At 38.3% G+C, this 25,435-nt stretch overlaps 1 protein-coding gene across 1 annotated transcript in view; it reads left to right on the forward strand.

The window, feature by feature from the left end:
• The first annotated feature begins 12,188 nt into the window (after window positions 1-12,188).
• The window catches only part of LOC109937209 (SRY-box transcription factor 30), a 36,703-nt gene continuing 23,456 nt past the window's right edge, over window positions 12,189-25,435 (forward strand). Inside the window, exons 1-3 of the mRNA XM_048603934.1 lie at window positions 12,189-12,287; window positions 21,203-21,620; window positions 24,080-24,334. Coding sequence (XP_048459891.1) covers window positions 12,189-12,287; window positions 21,203-21,620; window positions 24,080-24,334 — 772 coding nt within the window. The remainder of the gene's footprint in view (window positions 12,288-21,202; window positions 21,621-24,079; window positions 24,335-25,435) is intronic.

Here is a 25,435-nt window from a genome sequence, read left to right on the forward strand (position 1 = left end):
AGAAGCATTGGGCTGGAGGATGCAGAAAATTAGTATGGGGGACTTTGGGGAGCAGGGGAACTGCCAGAAGAGGGAAGTCAATGGCAGTCATCAAAAGGCCATTTTCATGCTGAGCTTTCAGGGCCCATTTCTCCCACAGTTCTCTGCCAGCCTTGCTCAAAACCCCTATCTGAGATACGTTTGTGCCACCAAGAATGCTACTAAGCTGTTGTTACTTGATGAAGCCATAACTCAAGCCTGAAACAGAATTAGACAGAATTGCCTTTGGCCAACTATAACCTTCAATTTTTATGCCAAAGACTCAATTCAATCTGCAAAAATGCCAACGATACCTCACAGTTCCCACTTCAATGTATGCATTAGGGTAGTCACTGATGTTCCTATACCAAGAGAAACCTCTGTTGATAGAGTTTAGCAAAATGAGAGAGTATGAGGCTTTGCATACATTGATTTACTTCTCCAACATGCAAGATGTAAAGATTGCCGTCACATTGCGTATCAAGCCCCGATCACTAGTTTGTCGTTGTAATCATAAACATGGGATTCCACCTCCTGCACATGTAACAAGTTCATGACCAAAGGCATTGAATCTTGCAGCTCCATACTTGCTAACCCAACACAGTTATATTCATTCATCCTGTGCAGTCCATTTGTGTGAACTTTGTTGCAACTTGGCTACCAGGTTTACAGGCTGGCTATTTGCCAACAAAAATATTCTCCCTTGATTTCGTTCATAACTTGAGCGAGAAACCTCTGCAGAGCATGTCTAAAGCAAGATCCATTCTGCCACAAGGAAAATTGTTGAACCTTGCTTTCACTGCCTGAATCATCCCAGAGAAGATTTTCAGTACAACCCAGCATCTTAACTTATCATATTTTGCATGCATGCTGCATAAGTTTGCCATCAAGACAGATTGACACTTAACAGCTGCAAGAAAAATATAGGAGGAACAATTAGATGAAGAGGAGGAGAGGCTGTGATGACCTGAGTTCTCTTTGAAAGGACAGTCGCAAGTGTTGATCATTAACAACAGTAAAATGCTACATACAACACAACACATAACCGACCCTTAAGAGCTATGGCCAATAAAAGCTGAAGATTAGGTGGGAACCAATTCAACACAATTTTCCCCAATCACGGTTAGCATTCTCACACAAAATACTTTTGTGGAGGCCAGAATTACATTGATGCGGTTTCTGGTTGTAGGGCTGATTCTTCAGCTTATTCATAATCAGTTTGCAGAGAGTCTTGCTCTCCAATCTTTTCCTACATATGAATATTAACTGCACTTTCAAAATAATTGGAACAAAGGGGTCTGTTTCTGATCATTACAAAGCCTGAGAACTATGGTTTCATGGACTTCTGTTTCTATTTGGAGGATAAGCATCATCTTTATTGCCTTGTATAAATATGCTGGAACTTAACAATAACAGCAGCTTTCATTTACATAGTATCTTTTAGTGTGAAACATATTTTACAACGTGATCGTAATAGAAGTAAAAGAGGGTTGGTTTGCTCAGTTGGCTCGAAAGCTGGTTTGTGATGCAGAGTGATGCCAATATCATGGGCTCAATGCCTGCACCAACTGAGATTACCATGAAGGACTCTCCTTAACCTCTCCCCTCACCTGAGGTCTGGTGACCCTCTAGTTATAACCTCCACCACACGAGTCATCTATCTTTCCCTAATGAGAGAGCAGCATGGGAAGACTTTGGCAACTTCACCTTACCTTTAGAATACTCTTCACTTTCCTGGATGAATGTAGCTCCAAGAACAGTTGAGCTCAAAAACATCCATGACGATGCAACCCACTTGATTGGCACTACCTCTACAATCTGCTATCATCCAAGATTTCTTCAGCAACATCTTCTAAACATGTATCCTCCATACCTAGAAGGAAAAAGATACAAATATATCAGAATGCTACTACCTGCAAGTTTCCCTCCAAGTCACATACCATCCTTAATTGGAATTATATTGCTGTTCTTTCGCAGTTCTTAAGCGAATATCCTACATCTCTCTAAAGGCACTGTAAGAACTGCAGTGATTCAAGAAACCAGCACGCCACCACCTCAAGGGTGTTGATAGATATGAAATAAATGCTGGTGTGTTTCTAGTGATGCCTGCATGCTGTAACTGAAATACATAACTAAATCTATATAGGAGGCTTGATTTGGAAGGTGTCATCATGATACTTCTGTCATCCAACATTTACTAAATATTGTTTCCTGTTGCTGAGTGTACTTTGAAAGATTTCAAACAAAATATCAAATGAGAGGAGAGACCAGGATATGTTTAGGAGGTGAATTCCAGAACTTAAAGTCTAGAAAGCTTAGGGAAACCAGCAGCAGAATTGTATTCAAACACAGTTTTTAACCATATGGTGCACCCTATCCCTCACTCTATCATTTGGAAGATTGGTTCAATGAGGAATATTGGAGAGCATACCATAAGCAGCACCAGGTAAAACTAAATATCAGTTACTAACCTAATGAAGCTTCAACCCAGGACTCCTAGCATCCTAAATTGTAAAAGCAGCATGCCTGGTCTTACTAAACTATACTGTATACCGAGATGTTGTTGCTCCTATACTGCATTTACGCTCTATTATTCAAACAATATGTGGCTTTCTTATCAAAATGTAACCCTTATCAATATTGAAATTAAGTTAACAATTGCATGCCCTTTCCAAAAATTTATTAATGTTTCCTCAGTATGCGCTGTATGTCCCTATTTGGTGTCATTGGTAGAATTTAAAATTGTATTTCCAAGTCCGGACTCCAAATTATAAATACAATATTGTGAACTGTAGCAGTCTCAGCATCTATCCATATGGAATATTATTTCCCATGTTTTGTTAGTCTCTGTACCAACCCTTAACTCTTACTTTTGACTTTCTGTTTGTGACCAGGATATATTAGTGCAATACATCTCCTGATTCCCATTATCTCCTATGGGAATCCTAAGAGTCAGAAGCAAAATTTAGCAACTTTAGCAATGTTAACATGCAAATGATCTCACAATTTGTGGTAAATTGGAATTCAAGCAATTTTTCTGTAGATTTCTCTTGTCTTTTCACAAATTAGTCACAGGGAACACTGTTGATGCATTATAATTCCCCCAGCAGTATGAAATGTATTCAATTAAATTTAATAATATTGTATTTACTCTGCACCCAAAGTTACCAATAGTAAAACATAATGTATTGTTTAAAAGCATAGAAATGTTGCCATCTATTATGTTGGCATGTGTTGAACCATCTTGCACTAACACCAATGATTTTATACACCCTACAATGAATCCTTTGTGCAACATTGTATTAATATATTTTTTTGAATGCACACATAAATGTAAAATCAATGTTTTAGTGTCAGAAGAGCATATTTTAGGTGATAGGTAGATACAAATAAAGAATTGGTGTGAGTACTTTCATATCACCAGGATCCAGAACATAAAAGTGCAGCAGTTTGGTTACATATTTCTGAGGCAGTCAAATATTGAAAGAACATATGAACAACAGTTAAATGACTGACATGGAAGGGGGTGAATAAAGGTTAACAAAGACAGAATGGAAAAAGTATTTACTTCCTCAGCCAGAAATGACTTCAAATTGGTAAAGTAACAGTATTGAACGGAAAACCAAGGAACAGTAATTGTTTATGTTCATGATTGAATGATGTGTAAGAGAAAAATATTTTTTTCTTTGTTATATTGTGTTAATAGTGTGTATTATGGAAACAATACACAGACCTGTGAAAACAATACTTACATCAAATACATGCCAATAATAGATTTACATGAACAAACAGTTAAACTATAGTTTCCTACTTATGGTTTAAAAATGCCTTCCTAACTTTGATTAGTTTCATTAAAAGATGCTCCACAAAGTAGTGTCACAGGAGAAAAAAAAAATAAAGTTGATCCTGGTTCCTGTATCCTATGAGAATGCTCGCAGATGATTTAAACTAGCTATAACAAAATCTTTAATATGAACATTTTACACAGGTGTTAAAAAAGTGGCTCTATAGTCAAAGATGAAGATATTAGGAGAGGTGAACAAAAGCATGGTCAATAGGTATGTTTTGTGGAAGGTCATACACAAGGATTGGAGAGGCTCGATTCCCATGATATGGATGTCAATAGTGAAATAAAGAGAAAGCTGAGATACAGATGAGGAACAGACCCAAGAAACATCATATAGGAATAAAGATAGAAATTGCTGGAAAACCTCAGCCGGTCTGGCAGCATCTGTGGAGAGAAATCAGAGTTAATGTTTCAGGTTGAATGACCCTTCCTCAGAACTGAAATGTTAACTCTGATTTCTCTCCACAGATGCTGCCAGACCTGCTGAGCTTTTCCACAATTTCTATCTTTGTTTCTGATTTACAGCATCCACAGTTCTTTTGGTTTTTAAACAGAGTATAGTGATGTATTTGTAATGCTAGAGGATGGTTAAAGTAATGGAGGTATTTCACCGCATGGATGAGAACCTTAACATGGAGGCAACTCATATTCCGCTTGGAAACCCTGCAGCCCAATGGTATCAATGTGGATTTCACAAGCTTCAAAATCTCCCCTCCCCCTACCGCATTCCCTAAACCAGACCAGCTCGTCCCCGCCTCCCTAACCTGTCCTTCCTCCCACCTATCCCCTCCTCCCACCTCAAGCCCCACCCCCATCTCCTACCTACTAACCTCATCCCACCCCCTTGACCTGTCCGTCCTCCCTGGACTGACCTATCTCCTCCCTACCTCCCCAACTACACTCACCTTTACTGGCTCCATCCCTGCCTCTTTGACCTGTCTGTTTCCTCTCCACCTATCTTCTCCTCTATCCATCTTCTATCCGCCTCCCCCCTCTCCCTATTTATTTCAGAACCCCCTTCCCCTCCCCCATTTCTGATGAAGGGTCTAGGCCTGAAACGTCAGCCTTCCTGCTCCTATGATGCTGCTTGGCCTGCTATGTTCAACCAGCCCTACACCTTGTTATCTCGATTCTCCAGCATCTGCAGTTCCTACTATCTCCGAGATAAAATAGGGACTGGAGTAATGGGAGCATGGTACTTGGTGCAGGATAATATTTGTACAATGGATTGTTGAATGAGCCAAAGTTTAATGAAGAATTGAGGTCCATCTAGAAAAACATGATACTAATTGAATCAGAAAGTGGCAAAAGCATAAGGGTTTTAAGATAAGATAGGCTGAGGTTGGAGTAAGGAGGACTGATGTTAAAAAAATGTGAGTAGACAGGCTGTGATAGAAAGTATATCAGATCACAAGCTCAGTTCTGATCAATTAAAATGTTGTCATGTTTAGTGACTGAGAATGGAGCTTGGAATTGGTGAAATCTGTGGAATTTCCTGCCCAGTGAAGCAGTTGAAGCTACCTCGCTGAATATTTTTAAGGCAAGGCTAGATAAATTTTTGAACAGTAAAGGAATTAAGGGTTATGGTGAGTGGGCGGGTAAGTGGAGCTGAGTCTCAAAAAGATCAGCCATGATCTTATTAAATGGCGGGGCAGGCTCGAGGGGCCAGATGGCCTACTCCTGCTCCTAGTTCTTATGTTCTTATGAAATTAGTATGGTATTTGAAGTGAGCACCGAAGCTGTCTGCTTATGTCCTTCCATTGCTTATCAGCAAAATTCTAACTCATTGAAGACTGGATGCAGAACAACTAGGGAAAAAGTCAAAAGAGGCAGGCATAGGCATCATCAACAAACATACTGAACCCACATCTGCAGAGATGTCAGCAAAGAACAACATGTAGATAAGGAAGACGACAGTTCCAGGATCCTTGGGTCAACTCACCTCTCAAGGTGAACAGAAGCCACTGCTGAAGATCCTCAGAACATCATTGGATTGAAATATAATGAGGGTACTTCCTCTAAACTGGACAATGTTGGCAACACTTTTGGAAGACAGTATGTGATCCACCACATCAAAGACTGCAGAGATCAAAGGTGCATTACAAGGATAATTCACCATGGTCACAGTCATTAAGAATGTCTTTCATGATTTTGTTTAAGGTCATTTTGGTGTTATGACAGCGTGGAATCATGTTGAAATATTTCAAACAAGAAGTCGCAGCACGGATGGCATGCATTTGGGAACTAACAAAACATTCAAAGTCAAGCTACTTGTTGAAGCAGTGTGATCTGTTACATGAACATAGTATGATTTTTGAAAAATCACACATGGTGGATCATCGTGGTTAATTTGTTTTACTGTAGAATTACAGTGCGGCACAGGTATTCCCCAAAGAAATGTTCAAGACCATCACATACTCTTAACCAAGTCACCGTATAAGAACAAGGAACAAGTGTAGGCCATTCAGCCCTTTAAGCCTGCTCCACCATTCAATAATTTCATCGCTAGTCTGATTTTTAAGCTCAACTCTATATTCCTGCATCCCCCTGATAATCTTTCATTCACTTAGTAATCAAAAATCTATCTCTGCTTACCTTAAAAATATTGAAAGATTTTGTGTCCACTGCCTTTTGAGGAAGGGATTTTCAAAGACCCATAACCATCTGAGAAAAAAAACCCTCATCTATTTTAAATGGACACCCCCTTATTTTGAACAATGACCTACAGTTCTAGATTCTCTGACAGGAGGATGTTTTAGCATCCACATAGTCAAGTCCCCTCAGGATTTTATTTGTTTCAATTAAGTCACCTCTGCTTCTTCTAAAATTCAGAAGTTACAGGCCTGCTCTGTCTAGCTTTTTCTCACAAGGCATTCATTCATTCCAGATGTTAGACTAATAAACCTTCTGTGAAGTGCTTCCAATGCATAACCATCCTTCCTGAAGGACGGTGACCAGTACCACCCACAGTACTCCAGATGCAGTCTCACCAATGCCCTGTATAACTGAAGCACAGCCTCCATTCTTGTATTTAATTGCCTTCGCAATAAACCAAAAAAAATCTGTAGCTTTCCCAATTACTTGCTGTTCCTGCTTTCTAGCCTTCTGTGATTCATGGACCAGGACTCCCAGATCTCTCTGCATCACAGAGTTCTGCAATCTCTCCATCATTTACATAATATACTCCTTTTTTCTTTCCACCAAAATGGACAATTTCACACTTTTCCATATTGTACTCCATTTGCCAGATCTTTGCTCACTCACTTAACCTATGCATATCCCCTTGAAAGCTCCTTATGTCCTCTCCACAACTCAATTTCCTACTTATCCTTATGCCATCAGTAAATTTAGCTACCATACCTTCAATCCCTTCATATAAATCATTTGAGTAAATTGTGAAGTATTGAGGTCGCAGCACTGACCTTTGTAGTATACCACTTGTGACAATCTGCCAGCTTGAAAATTATCCTCCTGTTCCTACTGTCTACTTCCTGTTAGCAAGCTAATCTTCTATCCCGAAGACCTAATGACTTGTCAACTCGCAATTCCAACAATTTACTGAGTACAACATCCCTGGTCACTGTAATTTTCTTGAGTTGCTCCCTCCCTTTCAATTCTTGATTTACAGCTGTTTCTAGGATGCTACTTTCATAGAATCTCTACAGTGTGGAAACAGGCCCTTCAGCCCAGCAAGTCCACACCGACCCTCAGAGCATTGCACCCACACCCATCACCCTATAACCCACCTAATCTACACATCCGTGAACACTATGGACAATTTAGCATGGCCAATCCACCTAGCCTGCACATCTTTGGACTTTCATCTACTTAAGTGAAAATAAAAACAAAATATCTGTTCAATTCACGTACCATATCTTTCTCCTCAATTACTAATTCCCTAAAAGCCTACAGACCATGTTTTAGGAATCTAAGGAAGGAACCTGGTCAAATGTACATAGGGTTTGAAAGAATCAAGCAAATTAACTTTGATAGGTGCATAAAACTGGAGATCAGACATAGAGTCATACAACCCCACAGTGTGGAAACAGGCCAATTGGCCCAACAAGTCCACACTGATCCTCCAAAGAGCATCCCACCCAGACCCATCCACCTACCCTATCCCTGTGACCCTGCATTTCCTGTAGCTAATGCACTTCACCTACATATCTCTGAACACTATGGGCAATTTAGCATGACCAATCCACCTAACTTGCACATCTTTGGACTGTGGGAGGAAACCAGAGCACCCAACAGGAGAACATGCAAACTCCACACGGACTGTCACCAGAGGTTGAAATCAAACCTGGGTCCCTGGCACTATGAGGGGAGGTGTTCAAAAATTAACTTCCTGCTTCAAATATCAGTTCAATATGTGAGGGACAGAAATTGGGGACAAGAGAAATCCTGAGGTAGTAAATGAAAATGAGATTTCATTGAAGATAGTAAAGACAATTTACCACAGGTTAAAAAAGAAACCTCTGAGGGAAGAGAAGTAAAAACCCTGAGGTATTTTCACTGTAACAAAGTTACAGTGTTAGTATTTAAGAAAAATGCTGGGAAGACAAATGTGATAAAACAAGAGAAGTCTGTGGAGTTTATTCAAGTGGTAAAGGAGATCCCAGTGGAAGCTAAAGAGCTGCAAAAGAATGTACAGCTTGGTCAGAGTTCGGTTGCCAGATCTCTTTAAAGAATTTACTTTTGAGCGTAAGGTTTACTCGTGTCTGCCAGGAGGAGTAGGTAAAGAAATTAAAATTTTAAGGGGCACTGGAGTAAATCAATCTTTGATGGTGAGAGGTGAGGAGATGTATAATTCAGAAGGAGTATTGCCAGAAAAGGTGGTAATATGTGGAATTCATGGTGAGAAGAGCAGTGTTCCATTGTATGAGGTGAGATTGAAGAGTCTGGTAAAAAATGATGAAATGATGTAGGATTAATAGAGAAATAGATATAGCTGTATCTCAGGTAGGAGTGATGCCTATTGTGGTTGAAAAGCCAATGGAAAATCAGAAGACAGATGTTACAGGAAGTATATCCTGGGATTTTTCCTGACTACGTGGTAACAAGATTGCAAAGATTAAAGAATGAAGATAAGGCAGCTGAAGCTCACTTATCAGAAACTATGTTTGATGAAATGGTTGAGAAAAACAACAAGAACAGGTAGAGGACAAAATGGATATTTTTAGTTCAGAGAGGTTAGTTGAAAAGTAATAAAGAGATGAAAAAATAAATTAGTTGAATCAAAAAGCACACACAGAAGGAGAATCTGAGTGGATCCTAGAAGGCTACTATCTTAAAAATGAAGTCTTAATGAGGAAATGAAGACTGCTACATAATCAGGCAGAAATTCATCAAGTTGTATTTCCAGTGGGTTATAGAAGGAGGAATTGTGGGTAACATAAGAGATACTAGTAGGAGGTCATTTGGGAGTAAGAAAAACTGAAGCCAAAATATGAAAACATTTTTATTGGTCTGGACTGCATAGAGATGTGTTTGAATTTTGTCAGACATGTCAACATGTCATATAATAGGAAAACCTCAGGCAGTGATGAAACTAGCACCAGTAACACCTATTCCAGCATTTGAGGAGTCTTTTACAAGAGTTTTAATTGATTGTGTAGGGCCCCTCCCTAAAACAAAAAGTGGGAATCAATATTTATTGACCATAATGGATGTGTCTACTAGAATTCCAGAGGTCATTCCATTACGCAATATCACATCTCAAAGAATTATAGAAAAGTTACTCAAATTTTTTACCATATACAGCCTACCCACAAAAATAAAATCAGATCAAGGGTCAAATTTTAAATCAAAATTATTTAAGACAGTTATGAATAGCTTGGGAATAATACAATTTAAATCAACTGTGTACCTTCCAGAATCGCAAAGAGGATTGGAACGATGGCATCAAACTTTAAAGACCATGTTGAGGGCTTATAGTCAAGACTGTCCAGAGGATTGGAATAAAGGAATTCCATTTGTACTTTTTTACAATTAGGGCTGCACCTAATGAATCAACTAAATTCAGTCCATTTGAAATAGTTTTCAAACATGAGGTGAGGGGGCCACTGAATTTAATTAAAGAAAAATTGGTCTGTCAGAGTTCAGAGACATGTAGTTTAGCCAGCTCACTTGCTCTATTTATTCTTTCCAAATATGCAAAATAATAAATAGAGTGGATGAGTTGGCTAGATAGCATTTGAAAGTAACATAGCATGTGATGAAACAGGGAGCAGACAAGAAATCAAAAATTTGTAGTTTTGCTCAAGGGGATAAAGTGTTAGTATTACTACCAGTGGTAGGTGAACCTTTACAAGCAGGTTTAGTGGGCCTTATCAAATCAAAATGAAATTGAGTGAGGTGATTTATTTGATAATAACACCAGATAGAATGAAATCTCGGAGTGTGTCATATGAATATGCTCAAACAGTATTTTAATAGGAAGAAAACTAAATGGAGATTGTGGTATTTGTTACAATATGGAGTGAAAAACCAAATCCAGATAAATTTGAATTTGATATTCCTCAAATTAGATTGGATAATAAGTAAGTTCTCAAAAATTGGGATAAAGTATTGAGTTACCTTCTAAAGGAAAATCGAAATGACCTGAAAGAGTTATTACAATCAAATGGAGAGATATGTGGGATTAAGCTAGGAAGTACTAATCTAATTGTGCGTGATGTAGGTATAGGAAATGCTGTTCCAATTAAGCAACATCCTTATAGACTTAACCCGCTGAAATTGGCACAGGTTCAAAAAAAGATTGAAAGCATGTTCAAAGGCAATGATATCGAAGTGAGTTTCAGTGAATGGAGCTTACCCATAGTGGTGGTGTCAAAACCAGATAAACAGAATAGAATAGAATTGTAATTTATAGCCATGTGTATTTTTACAAAAAAAGTGAAAAGATTTAAAAGTCGCCATACTATGGCACCTAAATTAATGACAGAAGTCATAAGTAAGAAGAAAGGAAAATAAAAGTTCACCATAGCTCAATTAATGGCTCCTGGGTTCGGGTTACCATGGAAACCTATGCCAAAACCACCACACAGGGCCAGGCTGGGACTGCCATGCCGGGCCGAGGCCACACCAAAATGAGACCTACCAGTGGGATGACCTCCGTACTGATCTGCTGGAACACCCGGAAGCTGCCTCCAAAGCAAGGACGAGACCTCCATACCAAGATAAGACCCCTGCGCTGGGCTGCTGGAACACCTGGAAGCTGCCAAAGAAGACCTCAATACATAGACAAGTTTGTCATGCCAAGCCGATACCATTCTTCCTGAACAAGACTACCGCACCAGGAGACCGCCACACTGAGAAACTGCCCGACCAGGTGCATTCCAGGCCACTGGAAGACACCTCATCACTAGTCCAGGGCCGGGAAAAGATGTCTTACAGCAAATTCATTAAAAGAAGGTCAGATAATTAATGGAAACATTTAAACAAAAGCATAGAAAGAGGAAAAAAATGTATTGCGGACAATATAGATGAGCTCCAGGCAAGTGGTAGAGGAACCCCCACGTTGCACTGCTACTCCATCGCCATTTTGGCGAGGGTATGTCTACGTAATGATTACTACAAAGTTAATGCAGCTCCAAAATCTGATTCATATTGTATTCCATGGCTGAAAAGTTGTATTGACAAGGTGGGACAAACAACTTATATTTCTAAGTTGGACTTACTCAAAGGATACTGGCAAGTACCTTTTATCTGATTGAGCAAAGGAAATTTTGGCTTTAGCGATACTGAATGGACTTTACCAGTTTAAAGTTATGCTGGTTTAGAGGGCTATAGGCGAAATGCTGATAAATGAGACTAGATCAGTTTAGGATTTCTAGTCAGCGTGGATGATTTAGATCGAAAGGTCTGTTTCAATGCTGTACAACTCCATGACTCTATGACTTATTTGGAATGAAAAATGCACCAGCTACATTTCAAAGACTAACCAATAAAATCGTTTTGGGTTACCCAACTGTGTGGTGTACATAGACGATCTGGTGTTTGTTAGTCACACATGGAAGGAACATTTGGAGCATCTATCAGAATTGTTTAATCAACTTCAGAAGGCGGGCCAGGTGATAAACCTGGCTAAGAGCGAGTTCACAAAAGCCCAAGACCATATCATTGGACATGGACAGATGGCCCCCCAGGATGTGAAAACAAACACTATTGGGGAGTTTCCCATACCATTGACAAAGAGGAAAGTACTACGATTCCTGGAACTGAATGGTTTTTATTGAAAATCTACATCAAATTTTAGCAGAGTGCTTGCTCAACTGACTGACTTGTTGAAGAAGTGCAGAAAATTTCAGTGGATGGAGGAATGTCAGAAGACATTAGAAAGAGTCTGAAAGCTGTGTTAACCGCTGCCCCACTGTTAGCCACACCTAATTCTGCAAAGCCATTCAAGGTGGCTATCAATGTGAGTGAGGTGGGTTTCGGTGCTGTTCTCTTGTAAGAAGATGACAACAAGATATAAAGGTGTATCGGGTATTTTTTGAGACAGTTAGATATTGATCAACAGAAATATTCCAAAATTGAGAAGGAGATCCTGAGTTTGGCGTTGGCGTTACAACATTTCAACGTTTATGTTGCCAGTGATATCTAAAACAATTGTACATACTGATTATAACTCCTTAACATTTTTGAAAAAAGTTTAAAGATAAACATACCAGACTATTTAGATGGAGTTTATTTTAACAGTCATTTAATTTGAAAAATATACACATGGCAGGACAAGAGAACATAATTGCTGACGTATTGTCCTAATGTTGATTTCAAAAGACAAAGGTGTTCGATTGTCGAAGAAACTGACCGAAATAGGCTGTAGTATTGAATGTTTGCATGCTTAGTGTCAATATAATATGTATGCATTGTAGTATATTAATAAGACAAAAAGTTTTTTAAAATGAAGCCATGTTTATGTAATCTGTTCTTTTTTTAATAGACGTTTTGAGCCATAGGTGATGGGCTGTCTATTCAAAGCCAATAAAGTAAACAGCTTGTGAGAGCTTGGGTTTGTTTTTACATTGGAACAATAGAAGCAGCACGAATGGATGGAGTCAGGCTCCCACAGAGCCAGGGTTTTAGTTTAGCTTTCAGTAGTTGTTGGAGTTTTGAAACTGCCATACATCTCACCCTGCTACGGCAAAATGCTTGAGTTCTTTCTCTCTGCCAGAATTTTCTCTTGATGTTCTTTTCTCCTGGACTGGAGAAACATTGCACATGAGACAATCTATTTTTTTCTGAATTTGTCTTTGCCAAGGGTGTATCTGTGGGATGTTATTATGTTGGAACAGTTGCTGTTTAGTAATTAAAAAATCTATTATTCTGTTAGATTTTCCACTCAAATTAAAGGTTTACTTATTCGTCTTTCGTTGTTTATACTTTAACCGTATAGGGTAAGGATAACGTGTTTTGCTTAAAGCTGAGTAGTGTACCTATTCAAATTAAATCTGGAACACAGCACCTTATACTTGCATTTAAATAGGATAAAAGTTAGGGTCTAGGCTATCTCCTTGATATATTCGAAAGTGGTTTGTTCTGGTTTACCTGATCTACCATTCTACTTTTTTCAAACGTGGTGGTGCTCTCCACTATGGACCTGACCTTTCACTTATCTTCGTTAATGTATAACTACCAGTATGCTGTGATATCTGGGAGTCATTTCTTTGTAAATGGCCAGTGCTGCAAACCCAGCTCTGTTAGGCCCTCATAATCTGTTGTAGCTATAGTGACGGGCTTTATACCTCGAGCAGAGTATTTGTATCTAATAAAATGGTACTTTTGGTGGCTCCTGTAACATCAGAATAAAATATTATTTTTCCAGCTAAGAGGTTTCTATAGTTAAATTAACAGTGTCCACTTACTTTAATTGAATTATTTTGGCTCTTTATGTTATTTTTAAGTGAGGAAGCAAGCTGATATTATTCTTGTAAAAGCTGTGTGGAACTAATAGCTTGATAGATTTTTAAATAGAAAGAAGATAAGGCTGCCTCCATGGTATTTTGTTTGCAGAGGAGTACTCACATAAGCTTGTTGCTGTCAGCCTTTGCTTTAAGACCAGGGCTGTGTAATCTTCAGTGGAGTTTCAAAGATACTGCAGACAGAATTCTGGATCCTTTTACAAGTGGGTACTGCTGCTCAACATCAGGCTACTACCAGGATGCTGCATTATGTGATATCAGAGTCATTTCTCTATGAACAGCCACCACTGTTCACCTAGATCTGTTCTGTCCTCATGTTCTGCCATAGTTAGTGATATACTTTTTACGTTCAGTGAGATACCCGATGAGTTGATAATTATATTAGTCCCTGTAACATAAGAATGAGATATGGATAACATAATACTAAATGATTCAATAACCTTTCATTATAGCTGCTGGTATCTACATATGCTACAATCTTGTGTGGCTGGGCTACAGCTAAGCAATTTGAATGTCAGTTGTAGCACGCTTCCCTCAGCATGTCATGCTGAAAAGGGCCTCAATAGGATGAAGAGTGAGATCTTTATACCATGAGATCTCATGGCATTACACAACAATCCTATCATGAGCATGTGCCTTAAGTATATATTGTATACTAGCTGTGAGACATAACACAAGAGATAGAACAGATGTGCAACTTCAAAAAGTTAAGTGAATAGCTTATGGAATAAGTTTTATGTGATTGAACATGAGGCAATATACATTAGAGAATACGAAATGAATCATTAGTTTGCTTTTATTGACAAACTATCAGAAGAGAACTACTTGGATGTTATTGCTACACATTTTCTGCAATGCTGAGCAGTTAACAGTAGGATAAGAAAGTCAAATTATCTTAACTTTCCAGTGACTAAGATCAATATTAGCGTTTTACACGTAGGGCGTGCTGCCTTCAAATGGAATTGATACACTACGGAGAGATCAGAGAAGAGTAACAAGGATGAATGCAGTTGCAGAACTGTTTTAATTGGAGAAGACTGATCATATACAGCCCTTCAAAATGTTAAGTTTGAATAATATAGATGTAAAGAGGCTGTGTGAGCACAAAACCGGACCTGCAACTACTAAGCTAAATTAGAGGACCTTCTGCAACAGAACAGTGGATGTGGGACAGATTCCATTAAAAAAATGTATCCTATGTATGGCAATTAGCTTCTGAAAAAACAATCTGGATACATGGCAGGTTGGAAATAGGATTGAAGGCCATAGGAATGTGTGGACAGAACTGGATTTTTTGACGTTTTCCTTGATTGAGTAGAGGTCAGGAAGAGATTTTGCCTGAGAACATTCCCTGAAGTAAGTAAATACATATCGTGGTACCTGCACTAGAATGGATTGCACATGGATTTTGGGAAAAAAAAGAGCATTGATGGCCTGAAGGGCCTTTTCTCATTTCATGCTTTCTTATTTACAGATTACATTTGCACCTATCTGTTGGACTTTGGGAGAAATCTTCACTGGAGATACCCTCCACAGGATCATTTTCAGGATGAGTGGCACATCGGCTAGAGTGCCACTGGATGGTTCCCCACATTTCCCTGAAGGTAACCTTCAGTCGATTCTGCGGAGATATAAATGGCAACACCTTGGCATGATATAGAAGAGAACTACTGGATTTTCACAATGACATGTGTCTTATATCATTTGGACAGTTCACCTGCTAAGATAACCACCCTTTGTGATAATGCAAAAAAGAAATTGGAGTCTACAGTTTCAATATTTGTGCTTCAGTCTATGCAACAAGATTCACTGTTTAGCTATCCTATGGCATATTGGGATTGCATTCTTTTATCTTCATACTCTCGGATTATGGTGGAGCATTGAAAGTACAACATCAGTTGTTCATTATGTTCTTCTATATCAATCCTATGGAAGATACCTCCATTTGAGAGATTTTCTCTTGGTACTCTTGTTTAAACTGAATAATTTGCTCCTCATTGTGCTTTGATGCTCAGATTTCAACAATTCAGTTAGCCACATTAACTCCAGGTGACACCTACAGTTACTTATTCAAGATCACAGCGGCATCTTGTTTCATTAACAATGAGGAAGTGAAGGAATCCTCAATACGTATATAGGAGGCAAGGTGTTGCTTAATTCACATTGGAATATATATTAACTGCAAACTATAATAACTATACTAAGAATTGATCATTAGTATGAGCATGCACAATTAATTACAAAGTAAATCTTTGTGGACCAATAGTATTTGTCTCTGTTTAGTTGCTACAGCTTGTCTTGTAAAGGACACCATATTGTGTACAACGACAATAATTAAAATTGTAAAGTTTTGGAATCTAGTCTAATAAAATGGCAATGCTAGAATTAGTAGAGATATATCCCACAAAGCTGAGGATTTCTTTTCATCTTATCATGTAAATACATTTCGTTTGGATACATGAATACTTGATATTGTGGCTGTTTAAGAAACCTAGATAAAATGGGACAGATCATTTTTACAGATCGAGGCTTGGTGCCTATAAGTAAATACAATGTTGATCAATGGTTTAAGATTACTGTAAAAACTATTGGTGGGGGTGTTGTAGGTAGAACTTTGATTTCTGCAATGAATCTTGTCTTAGTATCACTTATCATCAATTATTACCTGTATGAAGTGAAGAGAAATAATAATGATTACTTTAATTTTTGAGACTTTAAGTTAGAAATTTAGAATGTTGACTGTTATTTGAAGATCTTACTTTCCCTACTACAAAGAATCCCCCTTTTTTTTAACATATTGTACCAGGAAAATTCAATGGAAAGCCTTGACCAGATGCTTTTGTCTCCAAAGAAACTAGAAACAAAAATCTTTTCCTTTAACATATGTCAACCACAGTACCTTGGTGGGAATATTTAATACAGATGCTAATTCAGTTGCAATTTTAAGACTGGGATACATTGTAAATGAGGATATGGAGAAAGGTGAGGGAGCCAGAGGAAAAGTAGATAACCCATAATCAGACAGAATGGTGCAGAACAAAAACAGAAGTTGCTGGAAAAACTCAGCAGGTCTGGCAGCATCCTTCCTCAGAACAGTCACTGAACTCAAAACGTTAACTCTGATTTTACTTCACAGATGCTGCCATGGACAGTTCAAAACAATGGGCTTAATTTTAACCTATTCAAAACCTATGTGCTTGTGCAAAGGTTAAATCAGGTCCAAAGCATTACAACATTGACTGGGAGCAACATCTGTATTTTTAATGAATAGAATCAATTCAGCAATTGCCCAGGAGAGAAAAGAATAAGATAAGTTGACTTTTGAGCTGCAAAACTATATTCTCTGAACACAATTCTTCATCTTAATAAAGAAAAAAAAAACAGGGCAAAGGAATTAGAACTATTGTTGTGTCTATAGATAAATAACTGTATTTGTATAAATACAAATGCCAATAGGCTTCATATCAAAATAACCTCCAAAAAAGTTCCAGATTTCAGCTTTTTTTTTATTCGTGAACTCTACTATTTCTCCACTTCCCGATGCAGATCACCCCATCAATCAAAAATACCTCTTAAACTGAGTTAAAAGTAAATACAAATTCTCCTTGGCAAACACAGTGCTTCAGAACAGTTGACATATTTCAACAAATTGTTCACACTGACAGATATGATTTGAATTGAATTTAGATTAGTAAGGCAGTGACTGCATATAATCTTTTGCAAATCACGACAGTCCAACCACAACTATGGTGCTCATTAACATTGTACTGTGTGTTGATGTTGCTCCCAGTCAATGTTGTAAAGCTTTGGTACTGGTTTAGTCTTTGCACAAGCGCATGAGTTTTGAATAGGTTAAAATTAAGCCCGTTGTTTTGAACTGTATATGGTGTGTAACACAATATTTTAAAAACTACTTTATGAACCCAAGTTGAAATTAGCCTTACATGCATCAGGAATAGCACATTCAGTCCCTTTCCCGGTGCTAGACCACTTTCTTTTCATTAATGGGATGAAGGCATTTACTGGCTGGGTCAGCACTTTTTGTCCATTCCTAATTTCCCTGGAGAAGGTGGTGGTGAGCTGCCCTCGAGAACCACTGCAGTCGGTGAGATAAACAGACACCAGAATTTTGACCCAGTAACAATGAATGAACAATGATATAGTTCCAAATCAGGATGGTATGTGCATTGGTTCAACAGTTGTTTTTTGGTGATTTGTATAGTGTGTCTAGTACTATGTTTGACCTCTCATGTTCTTTCCCTTTTCTCCCCTCCTCTTCTGAAGATAGAGATTCATGAAGGAGTATTCTTCCAAAGCTACCATCAGCTCTCCAGAACATTTTGCTTATGAATGAGTACAAAACAATCTGTGCTTAAAACTATTTAACAGACAGAGATGCCAGGAAATAAAATCTAATTGAATTTGATTTTGACTTTGCCCCATATATGTGTACTTCCCAGTTGGTGTCACTCAAAGGTAAAATTGGGAATTCTGGTCTTTTCCTTGTATCTCCATCCCTAACTCACTGAGATTGTGATCAGTGTGATTCACCCCAATTAAGATCAGTTAACTCAATACAAAATCAACTCTATATTCTGTTCTGTATTGGTACAGTACAACACCAAGCAGAAACTTTACATAATGAGAAATCAAGGAGCTCCATAAACCTGCTGATTATCATTCGTTATTAACAAAAAAATTGTTCAAGACAGCATATAATGAAATTTACCAATATTTTCAGTTACTTAAGACAGACAATGTAAGAGACTACTCTGCTAATTCATGCAATATTGGACCAAATTATGACCTAACCCACCAGATGCAAACTAGTTTCACTCAGGATGGACACAGACTTTATACCTTGCATGATTTTACTCACCATTGATTTAATTGTTGCTTAGGAGTACTCCTATAACATGTAGCAGATATTTTCTGATCACAAGGCAGAAAAGTCATGGATAAAAGTCAACAATGCTGGCACTGTTGGAACAAAATTAAGAGTTACCAATGCTGGCATTTCTCAACTTGACTAGCATAACAGGCATACTCAGTCACTGAATACACTCTTCCATCAACCCATCATAACAGGTCACCATAGTTGTCTTTGTATCTCAAGCTCAACCGATGGCCGTTGTCAAAGATACTAAAGTGTGGATCGATAGCTTTAAGAAAAAGCTGAATAAATTTCTGAGTAGGAACAGAATTAAGTCTTAGCAGTTCAGATAGCAACAAAGCTAGTGTGAAAACAACACAATGAAGCAAACTTGTCAAAGATGATTGATTTGCTTTGTTCATTTACAGAAGGTCGGCATCAAAACTGGCCTTTCTTGTCCATCCCTTGAAAACATGGTGCTGGGTCACCTTCTTGACAACTGGTGGACTAGATGCTAGAGGAAAACTGTCCTAAATGCCAGGAGCAAGTCCACCTCCACTTAATGAACTCACCCAACTTTAATTTTTCAGAAAATTACACTTTAATTTACTACAAGGTGTGGATGTGGACATTGGGGAGCATATTGGAAAGAACAGTAAAGGAGAATAAATCTGGCAAGGCAAAACAGTAGTGGGGGTAAAAGGTCTTTAATTGGCCTCAGAATGAGGCACTCCCCTTTCACGGACTCGTGACAGACGGTGTGTAACTTGCTTGGCTACACATTGGGCACAGGCCTCTCCCATTGCCTCTATATTGACATTCCAATGGGGAAGATGAAGCCCATGGTCAAGCATTAATTGCCACTTAAGAGCCTCAATTGAGCCATGGGAGAGCATTCCACCCAATGTAAAATTCAACCCTATGTGACTTGCTGGACAATTTCAAAAGACAGTTAAGAATTATTCAAATTGCTGAGCCACTTACAGATCAGACTGAGTAAGACTGTAAGAATATTAGATTTTTTTAAACAAAAGACATTAGTGAACCAAATGTCACCATTATCATTATCACTGTTATTGATGCTAGCTTTCTATTCATACCTCAGCAATTAATATTTATACGGTGCTTTGGTGCCATGATTAAAATTGGGAATGCACTAGACAGCAGATTTAGATGAGCATATATGTTCAGAGGGTTGGAAGGAGAAGATTGCATAGACGATGAAAGAGCAAGGCCATTGAGAGATTTGAAACAGGAATGAGAATTAAAATCAAAACTTCACTTAATCTGGAGGCTTAGTGAACATAGGTGTGATAAATGAATGGGACTTGGTGCAGTTTTGGAGGTTTTTGCAGATTTGGATGATCTCATGTTTATGATGGATACTGTGTGGGAAATCAGCCAGGAGGACGTTGGCATAATCAATCTAAAAGAGGCATGAAGATGTAATTAGCTGAATTTAAGTTTCCATGTTGCCAGATGGCATTTGAACTCAAGATTCTAAATTATTAGAACAGGCCTTTGGATTTACTAATCCTGTAACATAACCACAAGTCACAGTTCCCAATATATGGTTAGATGTAGCATTACATAGTTATTTGCTTGATTAGCCTTTGGTTTGAGAAATTTATGAAATTAGAGGGAATAAAAAGCCCCAAAAAACACATTTCTTATTAGAAATTGTTCTCTTACCCAAATTGTAACTTTGATTTCTTGAAAACATTAGTTATGTTGAGGCATTCAGAGTTGAACTTCCGTCGTTGAAAACTCCTTGAGTCACACCATGTTTGAGAAACATTCCTGGACAGCTGCACTGATGTTAATGCAATATTGAACAAGGAGGTGGAGAAGCAGCAGCTTGAAAGTCTTTATCTTTCCCGTTGAATTTTCTTTTACAATGGTCTTCACATAAATGGAAGCAAAAGCAGCAAGTAATGTTGAAAGTGGCACACAATGCTATTACTGATCCTTGCCATTACTTCCTTTATTAGGCTATGTCCTAATCTTCTTTATGATTTTATTTGTCTTTATGTTGCCTCACTTATGAGATTAATTGTCTGTTTAGTACTGTTCTATAATGCCTTCTTAACTCCGTAACTACCAAAAACAAATTTAAAAATTCCATTCTTACAGCACTTGCTTTTGCTGGCATGTAATTCATGTGCAAACATTGATCATGTGTCTCAACAAGCATTTCACCCATGGATCTCATTCTGAATCTCATTCTTAACAAAGAATCCATACACATGCTGTTTCTATCAGGAGTCACCAAACAAATTGGGAGGTAGCATTCTGGCTGTTTATTCCTCATTGTAGATCTGTGGCTTTGATATCAATCTCCACACCTCACTGCTTTCTTGAGCTCTCGCTCTGTGGACTTAGAATGGAACCTCTGAATATCTAGTTTCTATAGAATAGTTTCACAATACATGTTGGCCCTTTTAATTAATTGAGTCAACAAGGAGCTCAAATATTAAACTAATTATCACATTCCTTATTTTCTCTTTAATATGACATAATTTTACATTTGTTTTTCAGAGTGAAAATAAGTTTGTTTCAGGGTTAAACTCAAGAAAAGACTTTGGTGATCAAAATATTACTGGCCAACATGTGAATGAAAAGATAAAATTAGAAGATGATGAGCATTATAAACCTTCTAATTCCAACAGAGGAACTCAACAGACTAAAGATTTATTGTTCTTGAAGGATCTGAATGGGACTGATGGGACACAACATAGTGATTTGAAACTGCCTATAACTTTACACCCACTTCCACCTGGAATCAAACTTCAACTTCAAGGATCATCTTCCACATGTGATGTGGTCAAATTTGCCAAATTATCTGGACCACTAGCATCAAACAATCTGGGTGACATCAGGCTACAGACGCAAGTGGATCCATCCTTGAAAATAAATACTATAAATGTTCCCCTTACTGTTCCTCCTACAGAAGCAGGTACCTTTTTGTATATCCTTACTGTTAAGAGAGTTAATATTGTCTTTTTTTGAATTTTATTTGAATGCAATGTATTCTTGAGGGGTATTTTTAACATCAAAATGAACATTTTGCTAACCAGCCACAATCTTAATCATAAATGCACACAAATCATACACATTTTGTTCGTGTGTAGTACTGCAAAGTGTGAGAGTAGCTTGTTGCTGCTTGTCCTAGGTTGAGGAGTTGATACTTATTGTTTTAAAATATACGAGCAATGATTATTGTGAGGAACTTTTTAATGGCATTTTTTTCCTTTTGTAGCAAACTGTAAATTTTCAGGATGACAGCTGTAACACATGCATGTTGAAAGCTTAGTAAATATTCATGAGAGAGTGGATGTTTGAAGAACACTAACATTTTGGAGAACTAAAACAAATTATAGGCTGATTAATTAAATGTATTAACAGATATTTCCTGCTGCAGTTTTTCTGCCAACTCTTGTTCCCTTGATATTCCTCTCTTTAAGACAAAATCTGCTTTTGGGTTATTGTTCCAAGGCTGTCAGTAGCACCTAATTGAAGTGGCCAATCTTCAAGTGCAAACATTGGAAATACGTGATTAGGATAAATCAGAACCAAGTTTTCACTGAACTCTACAGTTTTGCATTTTCAGAAATGGTTTATCCTAAACTTCCTCATGCAAATTCTGAAACCACTCTAATTCCACCTTTAATCCATATCTGCGATCAACTGTTTGCACAGACCAGAATTAAACTAGGATTTTCAAGTTCACTTAGTACCTCATTGGCTAAATCCAACACTTACATATATTGATTACACTTATTGATTAACCAAGCATCTATTATGCAGATGAATACCTCAGTATGTTTAAGAGATTCCAAACCGAGCTAATTGAGTTCTGTCCATCTGTTGGGCAGTGCAGTACACGCACTCTCATCAAGAGTATATTCCACTTTCTTTAACATTGAGATACTACTATAATTTAAAAAGTTTACAGGTTTCAAGTTCAGAACATCCAGCATGGGCTATCCAAACATTAGGAAGACTATTTATACAGTTTGGAAGTATGGTAGCAATTTGAACCCCTAGTGACAGGGGGTTTCCATTTGTGAACCTGGTTAGGTTATCCATCAGCAGTGCCCTATAATACTGCTAGCCTCTATATCTCAGATACTGAGTTAGTTTGCTACAGTGGCTTCACTTAGTTCCAAGCTCCTGTTAGGGTCAATCTTATCTTGGAAACAACTGGCCCTCCTTCTCCTGACAGAACAATAAGCATGCTGAAGGCTAAACAGTCAACAAGTACAATCTTTGTGAATTTGCTAAGTGGACAAAGGCTTCTCAAAGCTGCAGTTAATAGCCCAGACTTTGCTACCAGCAACAAAGGGTCGGCTCTGGCTGTTGATCACACTGAAAGTTGCCAACAGAGTTTTTTTGTGGAGATGTGCTGTAACCTAGTGCCTCTACAGTGCACTAATGAACAAAACAGAAAAAAATAGCGGAGCACTCTAACCAACCAGATTGAAGATTTTTGACTGACGCACGCAGGGCCAGACTTCTGTGGAGTCAAGAAAATACTGCAAATATGTATAAATGGCAGGCATAACCTGCATGAAAAGTCCCCTCCCCATTTCTGACAGATCCAATTATTGTTAGTACGAGAAAGGGGTGGGCCATGATTCACATAATAGGCAAATCCAAATTCATCAGTCATTTAAACGCATCCTGATATGATGTTATTGAAGAAATATAAATGTAGTAAGTAGGTTTTTATGAAGGAGAGTGCTTTTTTTTTCAATAGAGTGAAGTCTACAATAGACTTTTAGAACTTTATGGAAACTTATCTTACTATATCCCTGCATAGGCGCTGACATTTGTCAAAAGTGGCTACCAGGTGAAATGGCATACTTAGATGTAAGGTCAACAGATGGTGAATGGAGATCATGGGTTGGCATTAATTGGCACAATGTTGGCATAGGAATGTGGGAGCAGGTACACTGGCACAAATTGGTGTGGAGGATATGAGGCCCATGAATATGGTCAGAGAGGCATGAGCTGGCATGGGAATGAGATGATGTGGAGTGGGGTAGGCATGGATGAGGCATGGGGAATGCTTGTGGAGAAAAAGTATGAGGGGTGAGGCTGGTGGGCTATTTAATATTCCCTTTGTTTTCTGAAACTTCATACAGTGATGTTATGCCAAAGTAGGCCTTCTGCCCAGCATACCCTCTGTGCCTAGCGGCCTCTGCACCAAAAATCTGCTCTCCAGAAAGGCACTTTAAAGGCTGGGTTCGCACAGCTGGGCATGCTTGCAACTTTGTGCACCCAACACACAAACAAAATCTAGTGCTTTCAGGATTTTAAGGCTTTTTAAAAAAACTCTTTAACATACTACATTACTCCAATGACAATTTTTTTCAACCATCTGTACAGTTACTCCCTTTGTTCTGGCTTTAGAAATCAATGATATGCCACCCTCCAAAGACAGAAGTGGGCATATAAAACGGCCAATGAATGCATTTATGGTTTGGGCTCGAATTCACAGACCATCATTAGCCAAGGCAAACCCCAATGCGAATAATGCTGAAATTAGTGTCCAACTTGGCCTGGAGTGGAACAAGCTGACAGAAGAACAAAAGAAACCCTACTATGATGAAGCACAAAAAATAAAAGAGAAACACAGGGAAGAATTTCCTGGTGAGTTAAAAGCTAGTTAGAATATGTAGATTTTTTCTAACGTGAAGTAAAGATGAAGTCTTGGATAATAACAGGGGAGGATTAGACTGTTGTGGGGAGAGTGGGAGTATAGTTTTTAAAACCCCAAAGCTTGCATCTTTTATGCTTAACAGATTCCTGACTCAGAAGTCACTCTGATTGACAGGTTTGCCTTTCACCCCTTATGGGTTGAACTCAGCAATAGACTGTCAGAATAAGTACTTTAGGTCTGGCTCCCAATGCTCAGAATGGTGTGGAGATGGTCTGCTTCAAGGAAGTGGTCCAAATCCCAATTCTATGGACCTTTCTACGGGAGAGAAGGGAAATTGATGGACCCAGGGTTGGGTGAAGCATTCTGCTCTTCCTGACCCACAAGATGTGCTATAAATGCACTTTTCTGCATGATGTTCCTACCTTCCTTTAACTACCAGGATTGCAAGGTCTGCCAGATTTAATATAATTTAATTTGCCTCTTCACCTCCTGGAATCAGATCTGCCACCTGTTTTTTGTCCTGGCTCTGTTGAAACTGGAAATAGATGTATCGGGTTGTTACATTTTCTTACACAATTGTATCTTATACAACTCTATTCCACCCATTTTTGATGTTAAAATTGAACTTGAAAAGTTAACACTGAAACAGAAAGCAAATTTATGAGTCATACTTTTCATGAAAATATTCCTCTAATGTCTATGTAAAAATATTATTAGAAGCTTATGAACTTCTCTTACTTAGAAAATTTCAACTGTCATAATGCAGTGAAGAATCTCAATAGTTTTCCAGGTGGCATCATCATTTAACATTATCTCTACTATACTTTTGCCACATATAAGTGTCTGTATTTTTTTGCTAAAGAATTCTCTCAGTCAATTCACTTTTGAGTGAGAAAACATGGATCATTTGCTTCACCATAAATACTCAGAAAGAGACTATCGGGGATAGTAGGAACTGCAGATGCTGGAGAATCTGAGATAACAAGGTGTAGAGCTGGATGAACACAGCAGGCCAAGCAGCATCAGAGGAGCAGGAAAGCTGACATTTTGGGCCTAGGGCCTTCTTCAGAAATGGGGGAGGGGAAGGGGGTACTGAAATAAATAGG

The sequence above is a fragment of the Rhincodon typus genome, chromosome 12, assembly GCF_021869965.1.
Source record: "Rhincodon typus isolate 14 chromosome 12, sRhiTyp1.1, whole genome shotgun sequence".
NCBI classification, from domain to species: domain Eukaryota; kingdom Metazoa; phylum Chordata; class Chondrichthyes; order Orectolobiformes; family Rhincodontidae; genus Rhincodon; species Rhincodon typus.